The sequence below is a fragment of the Molothrus aeneus genome, chromosome 17 (assembly GCF_037042795.1).
Source record: "Molothrus aeneus isolate 106 chromosome 17, BPBGC_Maene_1.0, whole genome shotgun sequence".
NCBI lineage: Eukaryota > Metazoa > Chordata > Aves > Passeriformes > Icteridae > Molothrus > Molothrus aeneus.
Window position 1 is genome coordinate 4,494,044 of NC_089662.1, and position 15,428 is coordinate 4,509,471.

Here is a 15,428-nt window from a genome sequence, read left to right on the forward strand (position 1 = left end):
AAACCCATAAAACCCATTCATTTAAAATATGGCTTGACAAAGCCTTTGTAAAACTTAAATGTCCTCTTCAGTTGGTGCATATGAAAATCCTAAAAATGCATCTGAGGCACTGGAGCTGCTGGCTGCCAGGTCAGGCGTGCGGGTGATGGAGGCAGAGATGGCTTCCTGGGTGAACTCAGGATCAAAGTGTCTCAGATCAGCTGGGCCAGCCTAAGCCAAGGAGCAGACACACAATCATTGAGGGAGCAGACCCAAACCAGACCCTTGTGTTCAGACAGCCCAACACAGCTGCTCTTCCAAAAGAGCCATCAGCACTGCATCTGCAGGTCCCAACCCACACCTCAGAACCCTCAGCATCAGTGTGAGATATTTAGAGATGATCCCTTCTGTAAAACAGACAGAATTACCCACTTACCACATTGGGGTTGAATGGAGGAGTAATCCTCTTGTGATATAAATCATCCCAGTTTATTGGGCTGAAGAATACATGGCTCTTTATCTCAAGCTGCACAGAAAGCAGGAAGGAAAAGTCAATTTTCTGCCAACCCTCATTTTCCAGCACCTGGTCTCACAGCTTTAAGTGGTTGACTTGAAGTTCCCACATACTCATATCCACAAATCCTTAATACATGAGGGTCCTGGTTCAGGAATCCCCCAAAGGGAAATGACCCATCACACACTGGTGTCCTTAGCTGGCCACCACCCCTCTCCCTTTGGAAATCCAAGTGAACCCCATGTGTTCCTTGTAGGAGGCTGAAGGGACAGACTGTGTGGGAGGGTTTTTCCAAGCAAGTGCTGTTATGAAAGAAATGCTCTGAATAGAAATTTCCCCATCTTTCCTCCTGCTCATAGTGAAGGCCACATACAAAGTCTGTTTTGGCACCCAGCCTCCTCTTCTGGTCCTTGTGGAGAAGTCCCTGAAGGATGTCACAAGCTGCCACAGTCTTGGTTCCTTGGATCTGTAGTGGCTTGTGCAGAATGTTGTCATACATCTGAGACACATCCCGGCTGTAGAAAGGAGGCTAATTTGAAAGAGAGGAGAAGCAGCCAGGTAAAACCTGAGCTACCAGAAGGAGCCACACATTGCAGGTCAAAAAGAGTCCTGCAGTGAGCAGATGGAGAACTGCCACACCTCTGCTCAAAAGGGCAGTGGTAGGGTTGGACCAGATCATTAATTCAGGATTTAGTTATCTATCAAATACCTCATGAACACCAGACCAACCTCACACCACAGCTTTTGCAAATCGAATTTCCACTATGTAAAGTAAACCAGCCCATTTCCAAACTTACCAGTCCAAAGAGCATTTCATAGAGGACAGCTCCTAGGCACCACCAGTCTACTGTCCTGTCATAGGGCTGCTTCTTTAGCACCTCAGGAGCCAGATACTGGGAAGTCAGAAGGAAATATTGGAGTCAAATTATAAAGGAAGGGCTTTGCCCTCCTTAGTCCCAAACCTGGCTGCAGCTCAAGTTGAGCAAATGCATTAAGAGTAACACAGATGCTTTTCCTAGTATTATCCAATAAACTCTCCACTTGCTTTGGAGCACTGGGGTTGAGAGACACCTACCAAAGCCCTCAAAGTGTCCTGGCAGGCTACAGGAGGTTCTCTTCCTTGAGAGGACTTCTACAAGCATTTGGTACCTGCCAGAATGCAGCCAGCAATCCTGTCCCACTAGAGACAACACACCTCTAAAAAAAAACCCTGTATTTTTGAAAAAGCTGCAGTTTTCAGCCCCAGTAAGTCTGTCCAAAGCAGCAAAACTACCAAGAGGCACCATCAAGGAGCAACAGGCAAGAAATGGAGCAGCCTGCAGAGTTTCCCACAGAATTACCTCTGTGTACTGTCAGGCTCTGTCTAGAACAGGAAAACACCATCACACACCAAAACTGGAAAACAAAGCTTAAACATTCCTGCTTGGTTCATGCTGTGCTATTGCATAAGTGAAACCTCACTGAAAAAGGAGGGAAATTCCTGCCCACTTCTGCTGAGCTTGAAGGCTCAAAGGTGCCATGTTTACAGCCCCTTTGTCAAGCTGCCTGGGGAAAGCAGCAGGACAGGTATATTACCGAGGCTGAAATTCTACCAAAATCCCCAGGCTCAGTAAGAAGCAGGCAAAAAAGCTTCCAAGAAGCCAGACTGGAAATAGGTTTTCACAAAACCCACTTGGAGTGCACTGGAGGAAAGGCATTTCCTCCCCTCTGAGCAGTGTTTGCATTCCAGGGGGGAGCCTGCTCCCTTCCTCTGCACAGGGCATTCTGCAGCTCCTGCATGCACCAAGGCCACACAGGAGAGCACAGCAAGGTCCTGTGCATGGCAGTACCAGCAGGCTCCTTGTTCTGCACCACTGGGGTCTCAGAGCAGGTAAACAATCAGCAGTCCTGCTCCCAAGGACCAGGTTGTCTCCACTCCCCAGCTATTTTCACAAGCCTGGCCATTTCCAAGTTTTCCAAGTGCATGAACCCTTGCCCCAATAGCTCACTCATACCTGTAACAACACAGCAATTTTGGAGTGACTGTCTGCTGGATAGGGAAGGCCTTATCTGAACTCCAGCTCCAGGATGACAGCCTCAGAGAACCCATATTTTTTTGAGGTGCCACATAAGCCCAAGACCCAGAGCACCAAGTGTCTGAAGGTTTCCAGCCCCCAGGTCTCAGCAAAGCCCCAGCACATGGAGTACCTCAGGAGTGCCACAAAAGGTAGAAGTTGTCTCCTCTTGCTCCATTCCTTCTTTGCAGAGTCCAAAGTCTGTCAATACTATGTGTCCCTAAAGAAAAGAGAAATTTTGGCTTGTGCCACTCTTTATGGAGAGGAGACAGATTTTCCAAGATTTGCCTATGCATTACATCTCATGTGAGTTTTGGCTTCCCACTGCTCATCTGCCTCCCCTCCCTCCCATTATGTTCATCTTGTAGTACAGGTACTACAAGAGCCTGTAGAAAAAATGAAGTCTAGATTTCTTCTTATTTTTTATTTGTCTACAGCTAGGAAGCCATGAAGAGCTGCAGCACTGCTGTGATTTTCTGCTGCTTTATCCCAGAGCCAATTTGTGTAACAGCCACCACCAGAGCTGCAGCAGTGACCTGCTCTTCACCACCGTGATCCCCCCCACAGGCCAGGTCCCATCTTCTGGGAATGAGCCCCAAAACCATGCAGTTCTTCAGAGGGCAAGCCCTCTCATCCCTCCAGGATGTGCACAGAAGTGCAGTGGGGCAGACAAACAAAATCCATGCCATCATGTCAGCTGTAGTCCAGCTTGCAGAGCCACAGCCCTCTGCTTGTGAATATACCTGGCAATCCAGGAGGATGTTCTCAGGCTTTAAGTCCCTGCAAGACAAAATGTTGCTTGAGCAGATTTGGCCAGATACTTAGAAAACATGGATGTGAAACAGCACCAGCTAAGATCAGGAGCTAACAAAGCCTCCCAACCCAGATCACCAAGACCTTCCCAAATTGCAGACACCCATCAGTATATATACATGGAAACATAAATTGGCTGCTTTCACACAGGATCAGGTGTTAGCCTGCATTTCCATGCATAAATTGTTACTGAGAGATGATTTCTTATTGAGCCAGGTTTATTTTATGTCTTTAAACTTAATACCCTCAGACTGATCTGGGAAGGGGAAAGAGTGGTTTATTGCCCATCAGGTCTTGCAGGGTAAAGCACCACAGCACAGTCTTGTCTGGGCTAGGACGTTCTTCAGCTACTCCATCCTGCATTTCACTTGCCCAGTGAATCCCTTTCCCTGCCAACACTGCAACCCCCTGCCTGAGGAGGCTTGGAGCCCCTGCCTTACCTGTAGATGATGTTTAGGGAATGCAGGTACCCAATGGCACTGGCCACTTCTGCGGCGTAGAACCGGGCCCGGGGCTCACGGAAGCAGCGCTCCCTTTGCAAGTGGAAGAAGAGCTACAGGAAGGTGAGAGGGTTGATCATGTCTCCAAATACATGAAGGCTAATCTGGAGCAAGGCTCAAAGCCAGGTACATAAGTGAAAAGTGATTTGCAGCAGGTAGCACATTAACAGCATGAAACATGCCCAAGCCAAGTGAATTTAAGCAATCCAAACACCTCTCTAAAAAGGTTTTGTTTCTCCTCCTGATCATTCCCAAAAATTAATAATTAATTCTCAAACCCCCCCATCATCTGCTGATCTGGTTAAGCTCCTAGCTTATTACAACCCACAGGCTGATTACAGTGGTAGTATGGCCATGAGAAATGATACATGTGCAGAGAGCTGAACGTGCAAAGATCCCCAACATGAACTTGATTTGAGCAAGATATCCACCTTAACAATATCTCCCACCCAGTTTCAGATGGCACAGAAAGACAGCTGAGAAAAGTAAACTTCCACAGGACAGAAAAAGTCTAGAAAGTTGCAATGGCATCATCCCTAACCACTAGACACAGATCCAGAGCTGGCCAACAAGGGGGTTTCCCTGAACCTCACTGATGCCAGTATTTCCCATATTCTCCATAGAATTTTAAAATGCCCCATTACTGCTTTTCTCAGAATCTTTACTTTGGAAGTCATCTGACTCAGATAATAGCCAGCAAGATCTTGGCTCAATTTAGAGGTGAGGTATCCTGCCAGGTGTTCCTGGCTGCTCCTTGCCAGCAGTCAAAACAACGTTATCACTCAACATCATTATCTTCTGACAAGAAAATTTTAAATAAAGCAGCATGTTTGTGAAGGACCAAAAAGGATTAAAACAAAGCCTGGAAATGCACTCACCTCTCCTCCATTTACATAGTCAAGCACAAAATAAAGCTTCTCTGAGGTCTGGAAGGAATAATGGAGTCCCACAAGGAAGGGGTGCTTGACATTTTTCAGGAGCACGTTGCGTTCTGCCATGATGTGGTTTTGCTATCAAGAAGCAGACAAAGCATTAAGGATTCAGGCAAGGATCCAGCCCAGCCTGCCCTAAGGGCTCAGTGATGCTTTCAAAGCAGGTGGAAGCTGGGAGCCCACCAGGGTCATTTCCAGCCCCCAAAAGAGAACCATTCCCTCCTATCTGACCTAATTAATCTCTGCTCTTTTGTTCTCATGGCACAGCCAGATCCATGTTTAACATGAGAAGTGCCTACCTGAATGCCAGGTATCCCAATTGCATTATCCAGAGAGCCCATACACCAACCACAATTTCCAGAACAGCCCAGGAGAGCAGACATACCTCCTTTTTCTTGAGGATGGTTTTCTTGTGCAAGACTTTGACTGCATAAAAAGTTCCATCACACTTGCGTTTGGCCAGGAGAACCTGCAACAGAAGGTCCTGGTCACAGCTGTCTCACCTTGGTCAGTGTGTCCTCATTAGTTTAACACTCTTGTGAGTGATTATACACAGAAAACTACTTCAGAGGGCCAGCTACAGGGTTTTAAAGATCAAGCTCCAGCCCTCTCAATTCCCAGCACTTTTTCATTGCCAGAAGATAAGCACTCAATATCTCCACATATATTCCCTAGACACCCAATAGAAAATAGTTTTGGAGCATTTGGGGCTAGTCTCACTTAAAGTGAATCCTGCCTGTCTCCAAGGTTTCTCTGGAGATCTTGTGCTGAACAAGTTTGAAACTTATTTTGAATCAAGCAGTGCTCTTGACCATCACCACCCTGAGCACAAAACACCTCACTCTTCAGTCCTTAGAGAGGTTGAAGGACCTTAAAGTTAGAATGGACTGTTAGTAATAGTGTCTCAGGTTTTATTTCATCTCAGTCCCACTCAGGCCAAACACCTCAGGAGAGGTGCAAGCATAGGACACAGCCAGAAACTCCTTCAGCAACACATTTTCCTGCCAAGCTGCCTGCAAACAGCTACAGCCCACCTGCACAAGCCCACTTACCTTTCCAAAGCTTCCTTTGCCAATAACCTTCAGGAAGTCAAAGTCTGTTGGCTTGGCACTGTTGGGCAAGAATGAAACAAGTTAATGTTTCTGGGAGAGAAACACGCAACAGTAACACCACCATCAAAGCAGAGTTCCTGCTTGGAAAAATGAGTGTTTGTGAAAGGGATTAAAGGGCACTGGTGGGTGACCCTCGCTCCCAGGCAGCTCAGGATTCACACTGTGTGTGTCAGTGCACCCTGCAGAGCATGAGCAACCTGGGGCTGAAGGCAGCAGCAGTGACAGCATCTGTAAGGACAAAGAGATGCCCTTACAGGGGACACAGTTTGTGCCTGTTTCTAGAGAAAGACAGTCAGGAAGCCAGCAGTGACAAGGAAGACCTTCCTTTACTACCTCTCAAAAGAAAAGGGACAAGGGCCTATAGACATGGCCAGGAGAGGATGATTATAATAAGTACCAGCTACAGCTTAGCCTTGGAAGCTGGTGCATTAGTGGCACATGTGGTGTTAAAGGCCAAGAAATGTAATTGTCCAGGCTCCTGCAGACACCACCCTGGGACACACAGGGATCATCTGCATCTCCCTGTCAAATCTCTTCCCACTCCACACCCTACCTGGCTTTGCAGGGAGCTTACTTGGGGTTAGCAGAAGGTCCGAGGTTGATGTTGTCAGTTGGTGTTGAAGGCTAGAGAAGTTAAGAAGAATTTTAGTCACAAGGATTATGCTGCAGGTTGGGTTTTCCCTTCCTCAGCACAGCAACCCTCACACAGAGCCATTGATAAACACCCAGTGGATACTTCAGCAAATATTTAAGGTCTCTCTAGATGGCTTATGCACACACAGCACCACAGAGCTGCAGCCTCTCTCTTCCCAAAGAGAAGAGGATGCATACACACACACACACACGCTCTTCCTCCTGTTCCCTAGGAATCTTACTGTCCCCAGACTCTGGGAACATCATGCCTTGTCCAAAAGGGCCTCCCTGCTCTTTTCCCACACCCAGCATCATCCACAGGACAGGGCAGCAGCAAGACTCCCAGCAGGCTAACACAGGCTCTTTTCTTGTTTTTAATCTAAAGGCACCAGCCCCCTTTGTCCCAAAGGTGAGGATTTGCTTGTTCAGAGCCATGAGCTCACCTGGGTGCTTTTGTCTGGGCTCCGGGAACGATCCATTAAAAAAACAACTCGCTCAGCACTTGGGAAAAGAAGAGGAAGTCAGTGTTGAGTACAAAATCTGAGAGAGGAACAGCTTCACACCATTAACTTGCAGGGGAGTAGTGCAAACCCCAGTGTGTGCACCCATTCCATCACAGGAGGGCTCAGCTGAGCTCCCCAGCACTGCTACCCCCAAAGGCTGGGATACCCACACTCTGGGGGAGGCAGGGAATGGTGTGTGCTGTCAGGAGATCAGGGAAGCAGGGCTCCTGGGTGAATATCTAATATTGGCCCCCAACTCCCAATAGCAGAAGCTGCACAAGCACACGGGGGCCAGCACAGCCCCAGCAGCAACACAGCACCAGGCCAGGGGAAGTCACAGCTCTCCTGGCCATGGCCAGACCCCTCTCCAGGCAGATGCAGCCCCCTCCTCACTGCACAGGGATGCTGCAGCCCAGTGAGTATCCCCACAGGGCAGCCAGGAGAGTCCAGCTGGGTCCAGGCACCACGGTCCATGGGGCTGGCAGCAACCAGAGGCCACTGCCCAGGCCAGGTCAGACCAGGGCAGGTCAGGGATGTTGACATTGCAGGGAAGAGGAGCTGCCATGGCAGCCAGGGCAGGCTTGGTGAGCAGAGGCATTAAAGACCTCTTGTCTGCCTGGTGCAGCTTTTGCTGGGGCTGAAGAAGCCAGACTTAAACACTTGTTGGTTCAGATCCATCCTGCCTGACCATCACTGGGGATGGGTGGGCCTTGCCTCAGAGATTCCTCCCTTTTGTTTTAGGGGTTCCTCTATGCTCTTTGCAAAAGCCAGAATTAAGAAGATGACATGGGAGCTCTGCTCCCTTCTCCCCTGCCCCAGAGAGCTTAGACCCCCCCTCAGCCCCACCACACTACATCTGCTCTGAAGGCTCTCACCCCCACAGCCACCCTCTGCCCCACCCCTCCCAAAAAGGGGGCCCAAAGACCCCACCAGCCTCCCCACATCTCACCTGTGGGTGCTCCCACTCTCTGCCCCCACACACCACCAGGCACAGACCCCCAGCCATCCCACAGAAACCCCTCCTGCACAGCCAGGCTGGGCATGGCAGGAGCTGCCAGGCAGCAGCGGATGCTGGCAGCTGTGCCAGGGACTGCCCACATCTGCCCGGTGCCAGCCAGCTCCATCCACCAGCCAGCCAGCACAGGGGTTATCAGCTGAGCTGTTAAAGGGCTCCCATCCCACTGGGAGGGGTTCATACTCACTATGAGCAGAGCCTGGAGCCAGAGGCCTTGATGGTTTGTTCTATCCTCTCCCGGCCGTGCTTGATGAGTTCTGGGAGCAAAGTTGGAGCACCGAAGCCGATTAGCTGGCAGCGTGATCACAAGTGCACAGAGGCACATTTGTTCTTCACTGACCTTGCTCTTCTCTCCACAGCCACCCTCCTCCCCCTTCCACTCACATACCAAAATAACCAGGAAATTATAGGAACCAGGACATCTTCCCTCCCAGCCTCACCAGGAGCCCTCAATAGCTCACAGGACAGGCATGAGTGCCACAAAACAGACACCCTCTCTGGTGGCCAAGGGGACTCAGGCTGAAGCACCACTGTCAAGCCTTTCTGAGCCACCCCGTGTCCCCAGGGGGGACAAGGAGAGTGCTTACAAGGATGAGGTTGTACTGGGATACGTCACACACTTGGCACATCCACTGTCCCTTCCATTCAGGACTCTGTGAGTAATTAGGGACATGAATGAAACCTTTCAGGCCCTGCAGGAGGTAAGCCAGCACACACACATCACAGCAGTGGCTTGCCCAAGGACACATAGCCAGTGCCAGAAGCTGGGATTCCCACCATGGAGCATCGCTGCTGCTCAGCTGTGCAGGCAGTTCCCACCACTCATCATCATCATCACCTCTCTCTCCACAGAGAGGAAGCCCTGAGCCTGCTCCCTGCTGCACAGGCTGAGCCAGAGGGAAGCCCAAGGAGTGCAGCCTGTACAGAGGAGTTCCTTGTTTTGTTTAGGAGTAGATAGCAAAAGTATTTCAAGACTCAGTTTTACTCCTCACTTCTGCCACTGAAGCGAAAGCCAGGATCAAAACATTCACAGAAATATGCCTTTCCTTCCCCATCTAAAAAGAAGGGGCTTTGTAGACACAAGCAAGCTGTCAGCCTGGAATAGCTCTTCTACAGACCAAGGAATGGAGAGCACCAATTGCCAGAACCTGTCTCCCTGGGCAAGGATTTTGTAGGACAATGTGTCTTGAGGCAAACAAGCCCATAACAGAGCCCTTCCTGCATGGATGGTGGATCTGACAGGCAGGGGATCCTGGAACTCCTGAGAGCCCCTGAGCTGGCCCCACCAGCAGATCTGGGATTTGGGGGCAGCTCTGATGAGCAGCCAAAAAACTAAGCTGTGGGTTTAGAGTTACTGAATGGATAAGAAAGGCAAAGGGAATTTAAAGCAAAGCCCACAAAACCATGCAGAGGGAGAACTTACAACATCAGGGCTGGTCTGAGCCCCTGACCTTGTCCATACTTTGCCCTGCAGCAAGTCCAAGATCCCGTCCCAGCTGGCAGCCACCAGCAGGGACAGCATGCAGGCAGCACCCAGACAGATCAAGCCCTGGGCATCTCCTCCCACTGGGCATAGTCCTTTCCCTGACAGCCTGGCTCTCCCAGGGCTGCTGAAGGTCACCCAACACCTGCCTCAGGGCAGTGTCTGCCTCAGGGGCTGCTGGACAGGCTGGGCAGATTCATGGCCACAGCAGAGGGACACCACTGCTGCAGTCTCTGAGCAGACAGCACTCCCTGAAGCACCCAGGCCTGAGAGGAGGCTGGCACAGGGCACACAGGGGTGTGTGGACAAGCCCCCAGCTACACATGGCAGCAGCAGGGAGAGAAGTGAAGGCTCCCATCCCTGCTCAGGAGCCTCTGGCCAGAGCAACCCAACCTAGCACGTCACTCCTGCTCCCTGCCTGCAGCTCCATCAGGTGGTACAGCCCATTTCCTTCAAATCTGAAGCCCCACAAGCTTGGGTTTGGCCTTAGGGCCACCTTGCAGCCTCTGTTCTGGTCCCAGACTCAGGGGAAATAACTCAGGTACAGATAGAGATATCACATCTTGGTCATCTGGGAGAGCACATGGAAAAGCCATAGAAACACATCCACATGCCCTGGAGGTATTCACAGGATGCAGGACAAGTTCCTGACTTGCTCCAAGGGGCTTGGACAAGCCTGTTTTAGCAACCTGCAGCTAGGCAGGAGCCCCCCAGCCTGGCAGCCCATTCATGCCTCCCTCCTCCAGCCCTGTTCTGCTCCACTGCCTCTTTGCTGGAAGTGAAGCCACTCAACAAGTCCCTGCTGACCAAGAGCAGCCTTTTCCAACACAGCTTTTTCATTAAAGGGACTTGCTCTGAGGTTGAAGTCTCTGGCACTGAAGTACCATACCCATTTATAGGATGTGTATAGCCCCATCCCACATCACTTTCTACACAGGTTCAGAGCCACCTTCCCCAGCCCAAGTCCACCTTCAAAACCAGGTTAGTTTGTGGTTTAAATCTCACAAGCAGCCAAGCAGGCTTTCCCTTATCACTAACAAACCCTACCCCCCTAAAGCAGAAAGATTTCCTGAGCACAGACACTGAACAACAGAACCAGAAATAGGTCACCAAGATCCGCTGGAATCCTTGGTTATCCATGCCCGGCTGCATCCCTCCCCGTGCCTGCTGGTGCAGCACGGATGCTCCAGGCACGGCCAGGGCCACAGAGAGCATTGGCAAGCAAGTCTAGGAGCTCCCCAATATCACAGGACTATTACACAGCAGGAACACAGACACCTGCACCCCACTCCCCCCTCCTCAAACACCATTTCACCCCAACTCCCGGCCACAGGCACCCCCCAGGCAGGAAGCACTCACTCACACAACAGAAAGCTGCTACTTCCAAGTTGGAGCAGTTTGTGCAGCTAAATCTCCCCCCACCACACATCCCTCAGTAACATACGCTTGCTTCCCAGCACAGCACGAGCAGCTCCCTGTTCCTCACACAGTTCTGGCAGTGGTGACCCACATTCCCATGCCAGCCCAGCGTTATTTGCTACAAACACATTACTAATGCAAGGCGTACCTTGCACGGAGACACAACCTCACAGCCTCGTCATCTGCGGGCTGCTCCCGCCTCCTCCCCGATGTCACCGCTCTCGGCAGCCTCCCCTGCCTAACCTACATTGCAAACCCCTCCGAGGCAGTCCCTCGTCCCCTCCTGCTCTGGGAAGGGCTGGCTGCCAGCCTGGAGAAGCCCGGCAGGGCTGGGACAGCAGGTGATGCTGTGCAGGAAGCTCAGAGTTTGGAAGGGCACCCACAGGTTTCACCCAGCACAGGGGCTACTCTCAGCTGAAGGGGGAGATGCCCCAGTTTCAGCTCAGAGAGGAGCAGGGAGGGAGGTGGGAGATTCCTGCAAACACGTGCTTTTACAGGGGAGAGAAAAAAAGGCTCAAGTTTTCCCCTGCTGCAGATCGAAGAGAGAGCTGCAAGCTAGTACTGAACTCCACTTTCATCCCCATTGAGACACCACAGCAAGTCCAGGAAGAGGTTAGGAAAGACTTTAAAGAACTTCTGCATTTCAAGAAGCTTTCTTAGCCAGTCTCTGGAGACCTACTGGCTTGTCCAATTTTCTCCTGCAGATCCTGTTCCCTACACCCCAGGGACACTGCAAAACAGAGCAGAAATCAGCCAAGCAGCCCTGGCTCAAGACAAACTGGAAACAACCAATCCTTGAAATTTTAGGGAAAGGCTACATGCAGAACTTAAAGAAAACAGCACGTGGCTAAAGCTTGAAGCACTTTGCAAAAAAATAATTCTATGAAAACAAGTCATCAAACATACCTGGGAGCTCATCTCCCAGAGGCTGAGTCCTGAAGCATGGGAAGCACTCCACAAGCACTGAGCACAGAGACCTCTCATTCCCCACACTCCCCATCCCTGCACCAGCCCACCCTGCCAGGCCAGGAGCCCAGAGCTCCTTCCTAAAACCCAAAGGGGAAGAGCTTTATTTCCTACAGCAGTTCATTTAGCCCCTAAACACAACCACTCCTCAGAGTGATCATACCACTACTGCTGCCTCATGCAGCACTTTAAATAGAGCAGGAAAAGCTGACCAGCTGCAAGAGATGAAGAAACACCTGCTAGCTGTACCCAAGGAGTGAGAATTTAGGTGGGAGGGGTAACTATGGGTGGGGAGGAAGAGGTGCAGGTGGTGTGTAGAAGCAAATTGCAGCCTGGCAGGCAGCTCAGGTGTCCTGAATAATTTTTTACAAGTCAGCTGGAAATTCATCCTCTGTCCAGTGATTTGGAGGAAGGTCAAAACTGGCATTTGGTTCAGGTCAAACCGTGAAGAAACTGCTTTTTACAGTGTCCTGGGGACCCTGGAGGGCTGCAGCCAGGCTGGTGCTTTGCAGCACTCTTAACTGCAAACATAAACACATGGGGAGCCTGGTGGTTTAAGAGACCAGAGACTGAGCTCTGAGCAAAAGGAGACCTGGGAGAAGGGCTGATGTCTTCTCTCTCTTTATTAAATATAAATCAGTTGCTTTTTGCTGCCATTGTAGTTTCCTATTAAAATCTCTCTGTGTGCAGCTGCAGCAGCAGGAAAGCAGCTCCTGGAGCAATTTCAGTGGTGGGTGCAAGGAGGTAAAAGCCAGGCTGTGGCAGCATTCCCTGTGGGAAGCAGAAGGGCTGGCCACCATGGGATAGGTCCCTAGATTACAGCTACCAGGGGAGATCATCAGGAACATTTGATGTGCTTGGTGCCATGTGTAATGAGGGAGAGGGAGCAGCATTTTGCTTGAAATATCACCTTCTTTCAGGTCAAAAGCTGATTGTTTGCTCACCCAATATTCTCAAGCTATCAGCATTGACATCCTTTAAGAAGACCCCTTGTTTTTCTTTTTTCCAGCTTTGCCTCCACTTGCATTGAAATGGCCAAATTTCAGAATAATTTTATCAGTTACATTTTCTTAAAGTTATATTTTCTAGTCATTGCCTTCTGCTTTTGTTTCTCTAATGAAAATCTCAGTGTTATCAACAAAATCTACTTGATTTTAATTTCCATGGAAAAAGACATCTTTAATTAAAATCCCACTTTCTATCTAGAGAAGAATAAAGCAGGAGGATCCTGTAGGGAAAATTTTAACAGCTAAAATGCATAAAACACCTAATCTGATGACAACTAGTGATGGACAAAGTGATGTTGGGTCGGTTTTGTCCATCCTACCCCCTCTGTGATGATCATTGACCCTCCAGGGCTGGGTGTCGCTCAGGGCCAGGTGTGAGAGGCAAAGCTGCCACCTCTGTGTGTGTCCCATGGGAGCCAGGCTCCCTGCAGCCCTTGCTGAGCAGGCTGAGCCCAGCTGGAGCCCACCAGGAAGGCTCTGCAGCCCAACACTTGTGGGAGACCATGGGGAGGCCTTCTCCATGCCCTCAGCATGCCCAGGGCTCAGTGGCACCGTGCCACCCAGCAGCATTACCTTTTGTCTTGCCCAGGGCAGTGGAGGAGGGCTCCATCCAGGCCACAATCATAAGCCAGCCAAAAGAATCTCCTCTCCTTGCAGCTGGGGCAGGAATTCAGCTGCTGCCTCTGGGTGTCCTCAGGAAGCAGAGCACACAGATGTTCCTCTGTCTGCAAAGGTGAAGGGCACAGGAGTGAGAGCACAGACAAGTCCTTGGGTGCAGCACTGGCTGACTGCCAGACAGACACAGCTCTGGGACACAGGGACAGATCCTGGCCCTCTCTGGGCAGCACCCACTCAGTCTGGGGGAGATTACTGGGGGCTCTGCCATCACCCCAGTGACAAAGCACTTTGGGAATGGAAGAGAGCTGAGAGGTTTGGCTCCTGTAACACAGAAGAAATTTACCCAAAACCTGGTAAATTCATGTATTTCTGCTGTTGGGAAAAGATTTGGGGTTTAGAGGCTTTTGAGGAGCTGAACCCCATTTCACCCTACCTGTACCCAGGGTGACTGCCCTGACACCGGTGGCTCCCTGGCAAACATTCCCTGGAAGCACAGGGACACATGGCCCATGGGTGAACCCCACTGTGGGGCAGGTCCTTGTCAAAAATTCAACATCAGACACCTGGGGCAGCTGCACAGGGCTCTGCCTGTGGAGCCCTGTGACTCTCCCTGGAGAGGGGACCAGGGTGAGCAGTTGTCCCCATGATGACATGAGTGGGACAGGCAGGTGTGAGCAGGGCTGGCCTCCTGCCCTAGCCCTGTGTAAAAGGTGAGGCTTTGCCCTTGCCCTGTCCTGTGTGCCCACAGCCAGTCCCCTCCTGCAGCAGCTCTTGTCCCTCACCCATCATGGCCTGTGCCCATGGCAGGAGCCCTCAGTGCCACACTGGAGGGACTTGTGAGTGTGGGAGCACTTGCAGGGCACACACATCCCACAGGCACGTGTCCCTGCAGGTGCCAGCAGGGTAACCATGGCCCCTTACAGCAGCACTGACCTTGGCCCATTCCCCTGCCCAGAACTCACACACTCCTGGACAAAATTAAACAGTTCTGCTGGAGCTGGAGAGCTGCTGATGTCAGGGCTGGGTTTTGCCAGCATTGCTGCTCTTCTGTGCCTGGCTGCTGTTTCCCTGCCCTCCAGAGAACACATCTGTGCCAGGAAAACCTCTGGCTGGACCTGAGTTCAAAGGTGAGGAGCAGATCTTGGGCAATTTAACCCCTTCTGTGCACATCTCCTGCCTGGACCTGGCCAGACCATGAGGGAAACAAACTCTGGCCACAGAGAGGGATTTTCTTCAGCTGGGCTTGCATAGCTCAGAGCCTCCATTCTTGGAAACGTTTTCTTTCCTCCCAAGAGAGGGAAGCTGCCTTTCTCTTCCCCAAGCCCTATGAGGGATCAAGGGCTGTGTGGTCCTTCCATGGCTGAGTTGGATGCCTCCAGGAAGGACCATCCCAGCAAAGCCACATTTGCAGCTTCACCAGGACAGGACACATCCAGTGGGGAAAACAGGTCTAGCCCATTGTCTCTATGCACAGAGAAGTACCCTCTCTCTCTCTCTCTTACTGTGTTTTATATGCTGTTTTACAGGGGAAGATAATCCTAATCTCCCTGTCTGGCAATATCCATATCTCCAGCTCCAGCAGAATCATAAAAGTGTCACTGAAGTGGAACCACACGGTCCTGAGCAATTGGAGTTGCAGGGAAAGTCCAGATAAGACTGAAAACAAATACTTGTCTAGAGAGCACAAAGCAAGAGACCATGGATCTGCAGTGAAAGGTGGCTTAAAATATTTGGCTACTCAGTTATCTCTGCTGGGTAAGAGCTAAAATGAGATTAGGATAAGATGGGATAGGATAGGATAGGATAGGATAGGATAGGATAGGATAGGATAGGATAGGATAGGATAGGATAGGCTGTTCTTTAAATGCTCAGAGGCTATT

At 50.7% G+C, this 15,428-nt stretch overlaps 1 protein-coding gene across 2 annotated transcripts; it reads right to left on the bottom strand.

Annotated features, from left to right (window-relative positions):
• Positions 1 to 13,896, bottom strand: SGK2 (serum/glucocorticoid regulated kinase 2). 2 transcript variants are annotated; one of them, XM_066561404.1, is made up of 14 exons: positions 13,504 to 13,896; positions 8,243 to 8,312; positions 6,981 to 7,038; positions 6,479 to 6,528; positions 5,845 to 5,902; positions 5,178 to 5,261; positions 4,739 to 4,870; positions 3,801 to 3,913; positions 3,291 to 3,327; positions 2,681 to 2,767; positions 1,291 to 1,386; positions 867 to 1,022; positions 416 to 505; positions 1 to 210 (listed from the first exon to the last, which is right to left on the bottom strand). In XM_066561404.1, the coding sequence occupies exons 1-14, from the start codon at positions 13,553 to 13,555 to the stop codon at positions 55 to 57; spliced, it is 1,239 nt and encodes a 412-aa protein (XP_066417501.1). In that variant the 5' UTR covers positions 13,556 to 13,896; the 3' UTR covers positions 1 to 54. The 2 variants fall into 2 exon arrangements, 1 of the variants encoding a protein (XP_066417501.1); XR_010784652.1 differs by having other exon boundaries at positions 177 to 210; positions 416 to 1,022.
• Between the last annotated feature and the right edge of the window lie 1,532 nt (positions 13,897 to 15,428).

What these genes read in the sequence shown, in the direction of transcription:
- SGK2 (XM_066561404.1), bottom strand. Translation starts at nt 13,555, where the DNA reads ATGATTGTGGCCTGGATGGAGCCCTCCTCCACTGCCCTGGGCAAGACA. An exon ending in GGACCTTCTGCTAACCCCAA is followed by an intron (nt 5,903 to 6,478) that starts GTAAGCTCCCTG and finishes CTTGCCCAACAG; the next exon opens with TGCCAAGCCAACAGACTTTG. An exon ending in TGGGTGCCAAAACAGACTTT is followed by an intron (nt 506 to 866) that starts GTATGTGGCCTT and finishes CTTTCTGTGCAG; the next exon opens with CTTGAGATAAAGAGCCATGT.